Raw genomic sequence first — 16,334 nt, 5'->3', positions numbered from 1 at the left:
CACACACACACACACACACACACACACACACACACACACACACACACCATGTAGCCATGGCTGAAAAGGGATGCATATCTTTTTTTCTTTCTTTTGGAGGGAGTATAATTGACACCAATATTACATTAGTTTCAGGTGTACAACACAGTGATTGGACAAGTCTATACATTATGCCGTGCTCATCACAGGTGTAGCTACCATCTGTCACCACACAACACTAAGACAATACCATTGATTATATTCCCTATGTTGTGCCTTTAAGGGATGCTTATCTTTAATAGAAGGACAAAACAATATTTGGGCATTCCTGTTCCTAAAGAGTTACCGGTTTCTACTTTTTCTGACAATAAGACTGTCATTTAACCCCTTTTCCTTTTTTTTTTTTTTAAGATTATTTATTTGAGAAAGTGAGCAAGCACGCGTGTGGGCTCACAGGGGTGGAGAGGGGCAGAGGGAGAGAAAGAGAATCCCAGGCAGACTCTCCACTGAGCATGGAGGTCCACAGGGGGCTTGATCCCAGGACCCCAAGATCATGACCTGAGCCACCCAGGAGCCACCCCCCCTTTTCCAACAGCTCTCTTCCTCCTTCCAATCTGAATCTCAATGACCCTACTTAGAATTCCAGTGAAACTGATACATACAAATTTTGTGCAGACAGCCACGGGGCCAGAAATGGAGACTTTCCCGATAGGCACATGCTCTGCCCACGTTAGCAGGACTAACTGTCTGCTTCTCTTCCTGGCTCTATCCCCCTTCTTAGAGCTCAGTGTTAACAAAGACACTGATAACAATTAATATACCGCATGTGGGGGCCCAACAGATCACACTGCCAAAGATAAGAACTCTGGCAGAAAAAAAGTGTAGTTAGGTCAAAATTGGCTTATTGGCCTAATGTTTAACCTTTAGGAGTGTTCAAACATTTGACAAAATATTCACTGGCTTAGATTTCCAACAACCGTCATGTCAAGTTAAAAATCAAATACCAAAAAATTCAAGTAGATTCTACGTGGTACAGGGAGAAACACTTCTGTAAAAATTCAGGCCATCCCCCTCCTTGTTCCAGAAAAACACTTACTTGCCTATGTTTCTAAGTGTCTATTAAGTGAATTTTATGTTTCTCTCTTCGTGCCCAAGAAAATTCTGTCCCGGAACTGAGGGAAGGCATTCTTCTTTGTTTTAATTTTAAGCTACTTTTGAAATTAGTGATAATGTTTTCAAAAAGACAACTAGCACATGAAATAGACTCGAGAAAAAGTAAATACATATCAGAATTACCTTTGGCCTGGTCCAAAGTCATCAGCTTCAGGCATTTCTGCCCTGTAAAAACACTGACCGAGTGGACGGGGCTGCAGACCTCGTGTGCTAGAAAGTCTTGTTCTCCACTCACCAGCAAGTAGCAGGAGGGAAGATCCCTGGTCGTCAAGTCCCCTCCTCTGGGGAAAAAAGCTCTCCTCTCTTACTCAGAAAGTAGGTGTTTACACACTTCCAAAGCACCTGCCTGCCTTGAATGAAGCTAAGAGCCAGGTTATGATGACTGTCCCCTTCTAAAAATAAATAGGTCACCTCTTACTCCCAGTACTGTGACAGGCAGCTGGGGGCAACCATTCTCTCTTCAGTGGTGTGAGAAGGTGTCACCTCCCAGCTATTAACCTTTACTGGGATGACTTCACCTAGACCTGCCCACTCCTTCTCTTTCCTTTTTTTTTTTTTTTTTCCTGGCACAATGAGGCACCCATCAAAGGGCGGCGTGGCCACAGGGAGCCTAAAACTTCAGGCTGGGCTATCAGATCTCCAACTCATAGGAGGAGGGTGGGGGCGGAGAGTGAAATGGGCCGTGCGTGCCAGAGCTGAGAGCCTTGTTTGTTCTGAAAATGCTCAGCCCCTCAGCAAAAAGATCTTTTACTGAAAACAACACAAGGAACAACTGTGTTTTGAGGGACGCCGTTTTGCAAGAAAATCTTCCTCTGGGTCATCTAGATTTCTCAACTCAGAAGGAGCCTGCACACGAATGAGCCCACGTGTTCCTCTGGGCGGCAGGACGTCTCCCGCAGACTTCCCTCTGTCATCGGGGAGCAGCCTGACATTGGCGCACAGCCGGGCTGGGTGCCTGAGATATTTTTATAGCTTGGCTCATCACCCTGAAGGAGTAATCAATCACCAAGTACCCTCACGGGTTGCAGCTTCTAAGAGCAGGACAAAAATCACTTCAAGTTTTCTTGCTTCCAAAGTGGCTAGAAGAAAAGGTTGGAGCGAGGTGGTCAAAAGGTACAAACTTGCAGTATAAGTCAGCCCCGAGGATGTAATGTACAGCACGTTCACCATAGCTAACAACACTGTGTCACCTGTTTGAAAGGTGCTGAGAAAGTAGATCTTCAAAATTCTCATCACAAGAAAAAAATTAGTAACTGTGTGTGCTGACTGATGTTAACTAGACTTATCAGGGTCATCATTTCCCAATACATACGAATATCAAATCATTATGCTGCCTACCTGAAACTAATAGGTTATGTGTTAATTATATCTCAATTAAAAAAAGAAAGTATAGCTCCTTTGTCATTAAAAAAAAAAGTCTAGGAGAAATATTGCTGAGATTCTTTTAGGAATAGACTTTAAAAGCTTTGTGTAAAAGGTTAAAATCATTTTTTTTTCCTGACTGGGAATGTTAGGTAAAGCAGTAAGCAAGATCTAATTATTAAGCAACAATATGCTTTTCTTTTAAAAATGTGTGTGTTCCCTCGTCACTACATAGCAATATATATTTACTGTACATTTTACATTTACATGTGTCATTTCTAGAACATCAAAGAATTGAAAAGTTGAAATGGATTACATGTGAACCTGCTTTCTTTTGGATAGTGTGAGCTATTTTGTGCCACAATTCTGACTATTCCTTAATATCTCACACAAGATTTAAAGTTCTAGACTTCAAATTCTAAGATTAAGTCAGTGCAGGTACTCAAACACATAACTCAAATACTGTTGACCTTGAAGGTGAACAGTCCTAGCAGAGTTCTGAGGATCGGGTTGTGCAGGTGCCTCTCAGACCCAAAGAAATGTGTGCTGTTGTGAGAAATTCCATGTTTAAAGAACTGAAAAGTTCAAACACTGGAAACATCATCAGTGAGACTATTTCAACACTTTTATTTAAAGTTATCAACCGCAAAAAGCTAATTCTAGGATCTAACTCTCTGTTTTAACAGTTCTATCCTGTTAATTTTACCTTTTGTTCTCCTAAACTCCTGTTTTACTTTTTTTTTTAATATCTGAGCACAGTTGTTGTCAAACTTAAGTTGCTATTTAGAACAGAAGTGAATACGTTTCTGAAATCTGCCTCTCAGTGTTAGAGGACAATTACATGATTAGTGTTGTGGCAGATGAACTGCTCGTTACTACCATGAAATATTTATTAAAATACTTCCTTTAAGCACTCCTTCACGCATTTTTAAATGACTTGCTCCAACCATGGATTCCCCCTTCAGGTATATTTGTGTTAATTTCTGAAATTCACAAGAACAAGGAGGGGAAACAGGGATGGCACAGGTAACAGAAAACAGAGTGAAGCTTCGTGGCTGACAGGGCAGGGGGCTTCCTGGCATCGGGGACACCTTCAGCCCTGTGGGGTGGGGGGCGGGCTGTTGTGGTTACAAGGTTCCCCATCACTGCTGACCTGAAATCCACTGGACATCCTGAATGTAAGGCTCACGGCACACACACACGGGAGAGACCCTGAGGACCCCAGAAGCTTTCCAACATTCTCAGACTCTGGAAAAGGGACCCTGCAAAGTTAGGTGACCCACTGTGGACAGATCGGGAGAGACTGCAGGGCAGAGTATCCTTGTCACTCCTCCACCTGAAGAGACAGCAGAGCCCGTACATTCTGGGGAAAGCTCTTGTGGCCAGACACTTCCATAGTTCAAGTTTTCTTGTATTTATACTCTTCTAAAATATGTATGCATTTTTAATAATAGATGTTAAATAAACATTTTTTTGCAGTTTAATCATATAGTATACAAGCTAAGAAAAATCATTGCCATATCAAAGGTAATTGTCTACTTTTCTTCATAATCATTGGTTTGAGTTTTTTCTTCCCACTCTTCTGTAACAGTTTTGACTAAGGCTCTGGAACTTTCTGTCAGAGACAATAGGAGGGACTCTCCCTCTCTTGGAGATAACAGGGCAATGTTAGCATGAATGGCCAAGTTGTGGGTGTGGGTGCGGGAGTGGGGGAGTCATCGGTGACAGAAAATTACTAAGACAGAAAGGGTAATTGTTTGCTAAGCTGGCCTAACAGAATTCTTGCTGAAGGCAGGCCAGGCTGATGGGATATTACCTGGGGGTGTTGGGAAATGAGGAATTTGGTCAGAGATGGAGGGTCATCAGATATCAAGGGGGAGGGATTCTCGCTAAAATGACCTGACAGGATTCTTGCTAAAACTGTGTCCTTGAGGGGGCACCTGGCTCCTCAGTCAGAGGAGCAGGCGACTATTGATTTCGGGGTTGTGAGTTCGAGCCCCATGTTGGGTATAGAGATTACTTAAATAAAAATTTAAGAAAAAAAACAAAAACAAAAACTGGGTTCTTGATAACATACCCAAGAATATAGCCTAGCTGCAAAAGAGCTCAGAGGAAGCCTTTTAGAGTTTGATCAAAGAGAGAGAGTCTTTGTCACCTCTTAAGAATAGGTACATTTTAATTTCTTCTCTCAGCATTCAGTGCTCCAAACTGTGTGGACCCTCCAGAGCCACACCATCCAAAATGACAGCCACTGAGCACAGGAAATGTGGCTGGCACAGATTATGAAGACGCAGTAGAAAGAAAAACGAATGTAAAATATCTTGTTACTAATTTTCATATTGACTACATGTTGAAATGATAATATTGTGGGCATATTGATCAAATAAAATAAATTCTTAAAATTAATTTCACTTCTTTTTTATTTAACATGGCTCCTAGAAATTTTAATTTATATATGTAGCTTGCATTATATTTCTAGTGGTCTGTACAGTTCTAGAGCTTTAATTTTCTACTTCTCTGCCAAAATTGGTTTAAGTTAGATATAAACAAAAGTTATTGTGAGAACAGACTAACACAATCTTACCGACTGTTTCAGAAACATTTCCAGAATTGCTTTTGGGGGGTGGGCGGGGCAGAGAGACAGGGAGAGAGAGAACCGTAAGCAGACTCTACACCCAGCATGGACCCAGACATGGGGCTCGGTCTCACGACCCTGAGATCATGACCCAAGCTGAAATCAAGAGTCAGACGTGTAACCGACTGAACCATCCAGGCGCCCCCAGAATTGCTTTTAATCAAAAGGGTAAAGGGTAGAGATTTACAAAAGACAATGAATAGGAGAGTACTAGAAGAGTCCAGGAAACATTTAGTCCATATGCTAATATCTTCTCCATCCCTCCTTCCCTCAGCCTCTGAAGACAAGAATAAGATCCCATAAGTAACTTCTCCAAGGCCAGGCTGGGTCCCAAGTTCTTGATCCCCTCCCCTCCTCGCTTCTCCAATTTGTGCCGCCAATTATCCCATCACCTTTTTTCTTTTTTTTAAAAAAAGATTTTATTTATTTATTTGGGAGAGATAAAGAGTGGGGAGGGGCAGAGGGCAAACAGACTTCCCACTGAGCAGGGAGCCCGACATGACGCGGGGCTCGATCCCAGGGCCCCGGGATCACGACCTGAGCTGAAGGCAGATGCTTACGTGACTGAGCCGCCCAGGTGCCTCTATCCCATCTCCAACTTGCTGGTTCAGGACCCTCCCGAATTCTACTGGCTCTTTCCTTCAGCCACAAGTGTATCCGGGCCTCTCCCAGAAACCGCATCACTGACCACACATCTCCTGGTTACTAAGCTCTGTCTTCTGTTCTTTACAACTGAAGGTCCTAACCAGTGGTCTGTGGTCATCACTCCTCACCAATTACAACCTTCATTCTGCCCCCACCATGACCCTGGCACTGCTGTCCCTCTGTCCTGCCACTGTCCCCACGCCTGGCTCAAAGACTCCACTTTCGGTGTGCAGCTCCAGCTTCTCTCAACATTCCTTCTTGGTCTCTCTAGATGCCCCTCTTCTAACTGGCTCTCCAACACTGGTGATCTTGAGGGCAGGGCTTCCCCACCCCTGGCCACTCTAATTCTGCAGATCAGAGATGTGCCATGAATCTGCTCCCAGATGCTGCTGATGTTGCTGGCAGGGGACCCACACACTTTGCGAGCACAGTCCTAGTGCTCTAACACTGCCCACCTCCCCTTCCATGCTATACGATCTCCCTAGAAATCTCTTCCTCCCAGATTTTAACCCCTACCTCTATGCCCAAACCTATATCCCCCGCCAGACACACTCCAGAATTCCAAGCCCATAGGTCCTACCACCCACTAACTGTGGTGCACGGGAGCTGCCTCTAACTAGCTTATGGAAACTGTTCCTACCTCTTCCCTCTCCTGTTCAGTGATATAAAGTAGGTAGTTTGAGTCAGCCATGGTGGGAACATTTACACCATGGAAATTGGCAAATGCTACAAATCAGCCACCTCATCCCTACCCATTGTGAGCCAGTTGTTCAAAATTTACTCACACACCACTGACTACTAACCATCTTAATTAACCTGTGCTGTGTGAAGCAAGGAGACCTTTAGATTGAGATGGTTCTCAGGCTTTAGCATCGTGCGTTAGCAAATTGAAATGTAAGTCTATAAATGCCTCAAGGTTAACCTAAGGATGACCAATTACAAGCATCCAATAGGCTTTCCCGAATAAGGCAACCACGTGAGTTACAGTCAATCAAATAATTGCCTTGCTTTGTTTCCAGTAGTCCCTCCCAAAGTCTTTCCCCTGGCTTCTGTCGGGGGAATGCTCCTAATCACTTCCAGCTTGGTGCGACCTGATTCAGACTGATTTTTGCACATATAAACTCTTAAAATTTATAATGTGCCTTGGTTTATCTTTAATTCATGGAAGTCCCACACGTTTCTCCAAAAAACAAATCCAAAGAGGACCCACCATCTCTGCAATCTGCCCCTCCCTGAAGCTTTTCTATTTCTTCTCCCATTTTCCTGTTTTTAGAAAAGTAATCCCTCATATCATTCTCAAGTCCATTATTCTGATGTATTTTCTCCATAAAATTTAGCAACATCTCATCTTACTATCCGCTTACCTATCTGCTATCTGAATCCCTCCCTCCCAGAGCAGGCAATGAAACTTCCTGTTCATTGCTGTTTCTCAGCAATAGTATAAAGCATAGTAGAGCTAGCTCCTAGAACAGAACAAACTAGTATTTTTAAGTGATATTATTAGTGGATATAAGTTATGTAAGTGAAGAGATGTTCCAAATGGTCAACAGGGGCAGAGAAATGGGAGCTGTAGGCTCTCTTCCTCTCCCTTATGCACAGGGAAGACTCACCATCACTGAGCTGTTTGTAAGCCACCCTGAGATTCTGTGCTCACTCTGTTTTTTGTCTTAGTTCAGTCTGGTCTCCTCTAAGGGCAACCAAATGCTTGTGATCAAATATTCTGAGCAATATATGCCCTGCAAATATATGATGCAATTATAAGTTATAAGCATATATACACACACACACACACATATATTTTTTTTACATTTTTTAAAAAGACATTTATTTTAGGGAGAAAGAGGGAGAGAGAGAGAATGTGCTGCATGAGCTGAGGGAGAGAAACAATCCCAAGCTGACTCCACACTGAGCATGGAGCCCGACATGGGGCTGGATCCCACAGCCTCGAGATCTGTGACCCAAGCCGAAACGAAGAGTCAGGCACCCAACCTACTGAGCCACCTGGGTGCCCCGAGCATATATATTTTCAATGTCATATATATTTTCAATGTCATGTCATGTTTTTTGTAAAATTTTTATGTAAATCACACAAAAATTTTAAAATGTAAAGATAAAATAAATATAAGCATCCTTATAACTGCAAAAAACCCAAACAACCTAGAGGCCTATCAATAAGGGATTAATTGAATTTTGGTGCAATGAGATTCCATGCTGCTGCTAAAAAGGATGAGAGTGTTACTAAAATCTTTCCATGATATGGTTAGCTAAAAAAGAGAAAATAGAAAAGGTGTATAGCCCCATTTATGTAAAAATGTACATTTTTGTTTGTAAAAATATACATTTATCTATTGATGAAAACACCTGGAAAGGTATGTCTGAAGAAAGGGAAACTAAGAAGACAAGGAAGGAAGGGAGTGAAAAAGGAAGGAAAAACATTTCAAAGGATCTACACTGAGGTGTTAACTGTGGTTTTCTTCAGTGGCTTAAGGAAATAATGAGTATTTTTCACTTTATTCTTTTTGCCCACCTGTGTTTCATATTTTTCAGTAACAAGTACATACAAGTTGCTCTTACAAGAAAAAAATTGTTTTTAAAGACAAAAAAGAGAAAAATAGACTTTTAAATGGAAGGGGAATTTTTCTGTGGCTTCTATCACTAATGAAAAAATCTTTAAAAATAATAATAATAATCTAAAAAAAAAAAATCCCTGCTCTTTCACCTGGGAAACAAGGCCTTCCGAAGCACATCCCCAACACACCTCTCAGGCTTCAGGATTTTCTCTCAAGCCAGACAAGTAGCAGTCCCTGTCTTTGAGGAGTTAACTCTTTGGTAACAGAAAGGTATTGGCTGAAAGGAGGAGGAAAAGAAAACCCACGTGATCCTTCCCTTCACCTATTGGCTCAAAAATGTACAAATCCCCTTTCCCCACCTTCCTCATCTTCCACCAAAGACCTCCAAGGTTGCCAACAGAGAATGTTTGCTACTATCAAAGACAGTATATTTTTGGAATAAAGTAAAAAAAAGAACATTTTTTCCTTAGATTAAAAAAAAAAAATCAAGGGAAAAACAAACCAAGGGATTAAGTGACCCTATGTGTATGTGGTGTCAATCACACCACTCAGCAATGACGAAAAATCTGATGAACAATCACAACATGCATAGTAATGAAAAAGATGGTAGCCTCTCTCTTGTTTTCTGGTTGGCGGAATCATACTGACACTTGTCCTAGATCGGTGACTTTCAGAGCAATAAAAACTTTTTTTCCCCAGATGTTATAACAAATTTTAGTATATAAAAGATATAGCCACCAAAAAGAGTTACTCAGGTTTGGTGGGGGGGCAGGGCACTGAAACATGGCCTCCATCCCCCGCAAAGGCAACCCCTGAATTGAGTCCTTGAAAATCCAGAGTTGCTCAAGATACAGTGGAAAAACCGTGACCTAGATCCTCTGGACAGCCCAGCCTGGAAGAGAAAGTGGGAAACTTTTTCCTCAGTCTCTTTTCATAATAATGAGAACAGAATCAACCCAGTTACCCATTTTATCTTTTTACTTTTTTTAAGCTTAGCACACAGAGTGTTTTCTTCAAATTTCTTTTCATCCAAAAATAGCTGGCACTCTAAAACCAAGACATGGAGCCCCTGAAGTCCCTGCCCTCCAGCTTTCTGCTTGACCTTCACCCTTTTCTGGGGGTATCACTGTAGTCAACCTACTTCCCAGCCTAGGAGAGTCCTCAGTTGCACCTCACGTCCTGGTATGATTAATAACAGACCCCTTCACGTTCATCCGTGCACCTGTTCAGGCCACCAGCTGGACCCAATACCTCACCATTTCTTACCCCTGTTTGTTGGAACTTCAATTTGGTAATTTGTGCTGGATTGTCACATAACTTATTTTGGTCTCAGTAGGGACCCCAGCTGGACCCAACTTTGCCACAGACACTCAGATTGGCCAGCGAGGGCCGCTCACCCCTTTCCAAACTGGTCCATGCTACACCCACCATCTGACCTTGCCATGGAATTGTGCCCCACCCCCAAAGTGGTATGATGAAGCAAAGCTATCTGGGAAGTATGGTTTAGATATGACAGAGTGCAGCTACCCAAAGGATGCTAGAGAAGCCAGCCAGCCTGGGAGGACGGAAAGGACAAGCATGGAAGGAGAGAGATCTGGGAGAAGAGTCAGCAAATGGCAGGAGCGGAAAGGCGGTCAAGGAGTGGAGAGAAGCTGGGGGGTAGAAGGGCTAGTAGGGAACATGGTAAAGACTCAAGAGCCTTCAAGAGTTGTGTCCTGTGCCAGCTAGATCTTTGTCATGCTGACCTCTATGGGGGCATACTGATGTCCCAACTTTCTGATCAGAAATGTTTCTTTAAAAAAGTTCATTATACAGTCAACCCTTGAACAACATGGGTCCACTTACATGTGAATTTTTTTTCTGATAAATACAGTTCAGGACTGTAAATGTATTTTGTTATGATTTTTTTTGGAGAGACGGTGCAAGGGGGGAGGGGCAGAGGGAGAGGGTGAGAGAGAATCTCAAGCAGACTCCATGCTGAACATGGAGCCCGATGCAGAGCTCGAGCCCATGACCCTGAGATCACAATGTGCACTGAAGTCAAGAGTCGGACACTTAACCGACTGGGCCACCCAGGCATCCCTTATGATTTTCTTAATAACATTTTCTTTTCTCTAGCACTTCGTTGTAAGAATACAACATATAATATATATAACATCCAAGATACGTGTTAATCAACTGTTCATGTTATTGGTAAGTCTTCTGGTCAACAGTATGCTATGAGTAACGTTTTTGAGGAGTTAAAAGTTATACCTGTATTTATCAACTGTGTAGGGGATTGGTGCCCCTAACACTTACATTATTCAAGGATCCACCATAGGTTGCTGATTTTTAAACTGTGATATTTAGGAGTTAATGACCACTGGAATCCAAGAAGCAAAGTGTAAACACTGCAAATAACCCTTTTGAGTAGTCATTGGGTTCACAACAGGAAGGGTGGGGTAAGGGAAGGTGGAGGAGAAGAACAGGAAAGGGTGGTGAACAGAGTACAGGAGTAGCCTCGGGAAACACTGACAGGAAGAAGAAGAGGCAGTCTGGCTACGGCTCAGGAGGCTCCGAGAAGACTCTGTGAAACAGGGCAGGTGCTAGGACCTCCTGCGTCACAGCTCCCTATGGCGCTGGCTTGTTTTTGTGTTGAGACCCACTTCACTGTGCTAAACACGGCTTCTACAAACTCTGGTGTGAGATCCCCTCTCTGAGGGCCTGTGGGTCACTTGCAACCGGTTTCCTTCCTCCTTACTTCCCCACTCCTCTCCTTAAAACAGTGGATATATCTCTGTCTCAGGCTGATTTCTTTCTCTCTGGTTCCTCCCATCCATCTCCAACCTCCCCTACAGAAAAAAACAAAAACAAACAAACAAACAAAAAAACCACTCTTCTAAAACTCCAGGAGGAATATACACGCTGGTAAAAATCAAAGCCAAATGTTCTCATTGGTTCAAGTGCCCCTCCGCAGAACACACCCATCCTGAATAGTCCTGTTTGCTTTCTTCTTTAAAGCTCTCTTCTAAGTCTGCGTGTGTATTTCAGGGGTGAAGTTCCTCAACAGAGAATCTCTGGTTCCAAGAAATTTAGAACAAATAGCCATAGGAGAGAAAGAACTCTGGCAGGTCCCACTGCTCTTAGCAAACATCAGGAAATGGAAAATTTCTAAGGCCACAAGTTGCAGCGACAGAGGTCTGTGTGGATGGTAAGAATCGGAGGGATTCTCCAAGAGTGGCCCACAGCTCAAAACAAACATCCTCTCTTGAGCTTAAACATACAACGCTAGACAAAGCACTCATAAGCTGTTTAACTATGGAGTGCGTAAGACTTATATGTTGATCCTCTTTATCACATTTTGGTTATGTCAGTGTTAAGACTTATTTTTCATTCCTTAAATAGCAACTGATAAGATGCTTCCTGGCTATACATTCACCCAGTATTTTGTGAAGAAGCCAAGCTGAAATGAAGACTTTTCAGCTTAACAGTCCTACAATAGTTAATCATCATTTCCATATTGGTTTTGTGGTTATGGGCTGGGTGACCAGAAAGCCTCCTCGTCCCTTTTCACCACGTGCCATCTGGCTCCACTGTGGCCTTGGCTGCGTGAGTTCCACCTGCTGACCCAGCCTGAGGGATGAGAGATCTCTCAGACACTGGAAGAACCTCTCCCCCAGGCAATGGGGTTTGGGGAAATGTGCTCCCAGGCCAATATCCTACAGCCTTGAGGCATTTCTGACGAGGAACCAGCCCCTTTAGAAGCAGATGCAACAAGTAAGGCTGAACATCTGCTGGTCTTGATAAGTGGGAAAGAAGAGGGCCCTAAGAGACCTCACAACCACTTCTTGTAGAGGGCAGATTCCTCCAGTAACCTAATGGGACGGCATCTCCTTAGTGCCTCAACCACTGTCGGACTGATAATAAACCTGGTCTCTCGGAAATGTGGTTTGCCTCCTTTCGGCCACCACGTGGTTCCAAATGATCTGCTCATAGCAACTTGAAGGCATCCCATAGTGATTTCATGTCTATCAGGGCATGAGTAGAACCCCGTCCGTGACTAGCAAAGCCATGAACTTTAAAAATAGAGAGAGACAAATCCAAATGTAAACTGTAAAGGGCCTCAGAAGAGAGACCGGGTCCAGTGAGGCTCTGATGGTGTTCATCCCCGACTTCCTGTCTTTAGGAATTCCTTATGATGGGTTTCCTCCAGCATCCAGAGCTTGTCTCCCATAAGCATACCCCAACTTGTTTTATTTTAATACATTTTAAGTTGTGGAAGAATTTTAGATTTGTAGAAGAGGGACAAAGACAGTACAGAGAGCTCCCATACACCCCCCACCCCCCACCTAGTTGCTCCGGGTGAACACCTTTTATGACCCCAGTACATTTGTCACAACTAAACCCGAGCATTGCAACGTCCCTAAGAGTGGAACTCCAGACTTCATTTGAATCTCACCAATTCCCACTCCCACCCACCTCCTTTTCCTCTTCCAGGATCCCAATTGAGACACCACACTGCATTCCGCTGTCCTATCTTCTTAGCCTCCTGTGGTCTGAGACCTGCTCAGACTTGCCTTGGTTTCCCCACCTTTGCAGTTCTGAGGAGTATTTTGGAGGTATCAAGTATTCCGGAGAATGTCCCTCAATTCGGATTTGTCTGATGCTTTTCTCACCATTAAACCGAGGTTGTGGGTTTTAGGGGAAAAAGATCACGGAGGTGAAGGGCCCTTTTCCTCACAGCATGTCAGAGGTTCGTAACGTCCACATGACTGCTCCCTGGTGATGTGAACTTGCTCACTTGGAAAAGGCAGTATTTGCCAGGACTCTCCATTATAAGGGTATTGTTTTTCCCTTTCCACGCTGCAGTGTGAAAGCAACTCTAAGTCCAATTCCCATTCACGGGAGTGGGAGGGACGCACAGGGACACAGCTCTACCTCCTGAATGGGGGAGTGGTGACTATAGGATCTGGAATTCCTCCCTAAAGTAGATTAGTCCCCCTCCCTCATTCACTTATTTATTCAATCATTTGTATCGGTGAAGACTCAGCTGGACTCATAAGAACTTATCATTTGGGTTATAATCCTTCGCCCTGTTATTGATTGCGTGGCTCCCATTGTTCCAGCTGCAAATTGGTTTCTGCCCACCTGCCCCTTCCGATGACTCTTCTTCCCACCCCTTCAGAGACCTGGAGAGACCACCTCATTGCCCTCTTGGCACCGCTCCACTCAACCTGCCCAACCTTGGCCTGCACTCTGCCACTGAGCCCGGGGTTACCCGCAGTGTACCCAGTACCCCGCAAGGTTATCTTTTTTCCTTCTCACTCTGCGCCAGCACCAGCCAAGAGACGACACCAGGACCAAACCCAGTGGTCAGAGGTGGCCTGACCCAGGGTAACGAAAGCCTGTGCACCCATCTCCATGGACATATGCAAGACAGGGCGCTGTGTATGCTCCTTCTTGGTGTGAGCAGCATCGCTGGAGGTGAGCGGAGTCCACATGTGAGCTACTTCCAACGGTTCTCATCAAAGCCGGGAACAACCTGCCATTTTTTTCCCCGTATGATGATAAAACTTCCAGGATCGAAACCAACTTCAGGTTTCCTTTCCACGTGTGCCACTTGTCCTCACCTTTCATGTTTCTTTCCTATTTTGAGTACTAGAGGAAGCTCACAGTTTAAAAATGGAAATGAGACACTTGGCTTCTTTTACCTGCGCCTCTTTTTAGCATCCAACCATGGCAACGCCACACACACAGTCCACCGTAAATTTCCATAGCGGATTCACATGGCCAGATGCTGCTTTCCAGCCGCCTTTTTATAACCAATGCCAACTGTTTATATCAAACTTGACTTCATGAGACAATGAAACCACGAGTCGTATGGAAAACTGTGGAGGGTAGGGACTCGGGTAAGACTCCTCCTGATCCGGCATCTGGGTCCATCACGAGCAAGTTAAAATTTAAAATCACCTCAAGTCCTAAATATAAGTGAAGAGCAAGGGACAAGCCGTGGCTGAAGCCGTAACAGAGGACAGGAAGCACCAGCTGCGGAGAGATGTGCAAGAGAGGACACTATGTGTACATACATTTTCCAGAATGATGAGTCCCCTTCTCAGACCCCATGAAAGCACCACTGCCCTCAAGTAAGGAGATGAACAGGGAGTCTCGCCAAAATGAAAAACAGGTGTTCCCAACCCTCAACACTAGAGTGAGGCTCCTCCTAGGAGAGGCATTAATCAGGGTTCATTCCCAAAGGGGGACCTGGCAGTACCCCTCAGCGTCCCCCACGGGGTAAGAGTCATCCCTTTAAAACATGCTTTGCTTGGTTTTACTTGAAATTATCCCTGAAAAAGAGGATGTGGCATATGCTTGTGCTCTAACTAGATCTGTCATACTAGGGCTGTACGTTCAATTTCTCTATTGTGAACAGAAAAGTGTTCGGGGAAGAAGGATGGCAGAAATGACCTCCATCAGTGCTAGTTGGAGAAGCTTTTAGATGTCATAGATGTTACCTGATAGAATTGGTAAAAAAATAAAAATAAAAATAAAAATAACAAGTAACAGTATCAAGTGAAAGAAAAAGGTATTTATCCGATTTCGTAATTATTTGTGGAGGCGTGACCTCACAATCAAAGGGGCTGTTATTGTAAATATGCTTTTCAGACATTGATTTTTAAAAGGGGTTGGGGGATGGGTGAAATAGGTGATGGGGATGGAGGGCACTTGTCGTGATGAGCACGAGGTATTGTATGGGAGTGCTGAATCACTATATTGTGCACCTGCAACTAACATCTAACACTGTATGTTAACTACACTGGAATTAAAATATGTTTAAAAAGAAATTTATTGAAAAAGTAATATAGTAACTGGTCATATGGTTTAAAGACTGATGGACAAATGGGTGGGTGCCAGAGGCAGCGGGTGGAGAGATTGGGTGAAGGTGGTCAAAGTATACATATTTCCAGTTATAGGACAAATAAGTCCTGGGGACATAATGCACAGCATAATGACTATAGTTAACAATCCTATATTATAAATTTGTGGAGAGAGGAGATTTTGAAAGTTCTCACCCCATCGAAGAAAAATTTGTAACTATAGGAGGTGATCTGTGGTCATCATTTTGAAAAAATACATATCTCTAACCATTATGTTGTATATCTTCAACTTATACAACGTTATAGCTCAGTTCTATCTCAGTAAGACTGGAGAGAAAAGGATAAAACTAAAAAAAACAAAAAAAACAAAAAACTGATCCATATAGTTGTTTATAGCTTGGTTGGTACGATTTCCAGTGACTGATTTTTTAAAGTGCTCCATCACAACTTAGGAGTGACAACTTGTTCTGCAAATATGTTACTCTCAGAAAGTGGCCCTAGTTTCAAGAAAATGGACACGAAGGGAGAACAGGAAAAAGAGCATTTTCAAGCTAACATGGGGTGTAAATAAGATATGATTTTATATGCTGAACATAACTAAATTAGCAAACTGATTTTACAGTGGTTACAATTAGTATGAGGAGAAAACTGGACCCTTCATTTTTTTTTAAGATTTATTTATCTGACAGAGAGAGCACGCACACATGTGCATGAGCAGGGCGAGGGGCAGGGAGAGGGAGAAGCAGGCTCCCCGCTGAGCGAGAAGCCCGGTGTGGGGCTCCATCCTAGGACCCCACGATCATGACCTGAGCCAAAGGCAGACGTCCAACCACCTGAGCGATCCAGGCACCCCAAATTGGACCGTTTAAATTTATATGCCTGGAAGCTCATAAATTCCAAGTGGCCAAAAGCTCTCGTGGGATGCTGGCAGCTAGGCGGGCATCACATCCAAGGGCCCCCTGTCGGCGCACGCTGCATCCTGGGTGGAATGGGAAATCATCGAGACAGCTAGCTCTAGTTGGTGTGTGGAGATCAGCTCTCTGTGATCGAGGGAGGAGAGGCAGCCAGTGAGGGAGGAGAGCCGGCGCAGGTTCAAGGCAATGATGGGGGCAAGGG

General features: G+C 43.7%; 1 protein-coding gene across 3 annotated transcripts in view; it reads right to left on the bottom strand.

Annotated features, from left to right (window-relative positions):
• The window catches only part of RETREG1 (reticulophagy regulator 1), a 126,460-nt gene that overhangs the window by 37,617 nt on the left and 72,509 nt on the right, over window positions 1-16,334 (bottom strand). The window contains exon 1 of one of the 3 annotated variants that reach the window (XM_073891073.1): window positions 1,276-1,790. The exons of 1 other annotated variant lie outside the window; for it this stretch is intronic. Coding sequence is in view for 1 of the 2 variants with exons in the window: in XM_073891074.1 (XP_073747175.1) it covers window positions 1,276-1,310 (35 nt within the window). In the remaining variant the exon portion in view is untranslated. Of the gene's footprint in view, window positions 1-1,275; window positions 1,791-16,334 lie in introns of those variants that run through there. One more of the 3 variants, XM_073891074.1, reaches the window with a different exon arrangement.

Source organism: Callorhinus ursinus, unplaced genomic scaffold (genome assembly GCF_003265705.2).
Source record: "Callorhinus ursinus isolate GAN/ISIS: 27379988/994484 unplaced genomic scaffold, GSC_fseal_2.0 scaffold3, whole genome shotgun sequence".
NCBI classification, from domain to species: Eukaryota; Metazoa; Chordata; class Mammalia; order Carnivora; family Otariidae; genus Callorhinus; species Callorhinus ursinus.
This window is presented reverse-complemented; position numbering and strand designations above follow the sequence as displayed.